The sequence below is a fragment of the Atta colombica genome, unplaced genomic scaffold (assembly GCF_001594045.1).
Source record: "Atta colombica isolate Treedump-2 unplaced genomic scaffold, Acol1.0 scaffold205, whole genome shotgun sequence".
Classification (NCBI taxonomy): Eukaryota; Metazoa; Arthropoda; class Insecta; order Hymenoptera; family Formicidae; genus Atta; species Atta colombica.
Window position 1 is genome coordinate 2,402,060 of NW_017259300.1, and position 404 is coordinate 2,402,463.

Below are 404 nucleotides of genomic sequence, written 5' to 3' on the forward strand. Positions count from 1 at the left end.
TTTTATTTTTAATAAAAATAAAGTCATTATACTACTTTAAAAATCATATAATTTCATCTTATTTGTTAATTGGTTAAAATTATATGCTAATTGTAATTTGCAATTTCGAATTTTTATAATAAGAATATCGTTAATCTATATTCAATTTCCGAAATGAACCTTGAATTCCTTCGATGTTCATTGCAAGACAGGACGATTTTAATTCCAGTAAACGAGCCTTTTCATTTGTACGACTTAACTTTTCATCCTGTAGAAACCAATCTCTATTCTTTTCAATTTTTTTTTGCCATGCATCTATGTAGGAGAAATAAATAATATTGTATACCATAAATTTAAACTGTTCTTACAATTTTATGAAATTGGATATATATATGATATATATATGATATATATATGATATATAT

At 22.5% G+C, this 404-nt stretch overlaps 1 protein-coding gene across 1 annotated transcript in view; it reads right to left on the minus strand.

The window, feature by feature from the left end:
• Positions 1-130: 130 nt before the first annotated feature.
• The window catches only part of LOC108687366 (alpha-tocopherol transfer protein-like), a 6,111-nt gene continuing 5,837 nt past the window's right edge, over positions 131-404 (minus strand). The window contains exon 7 of the mRNA XM_018193080.1: positions 131-294. Within this exon, the coding sequence (XP_018048569.1) occupies positions 131-294 (164 nt within the window). The remainder of the gene's footprint in view (positions 295-404) is intronic.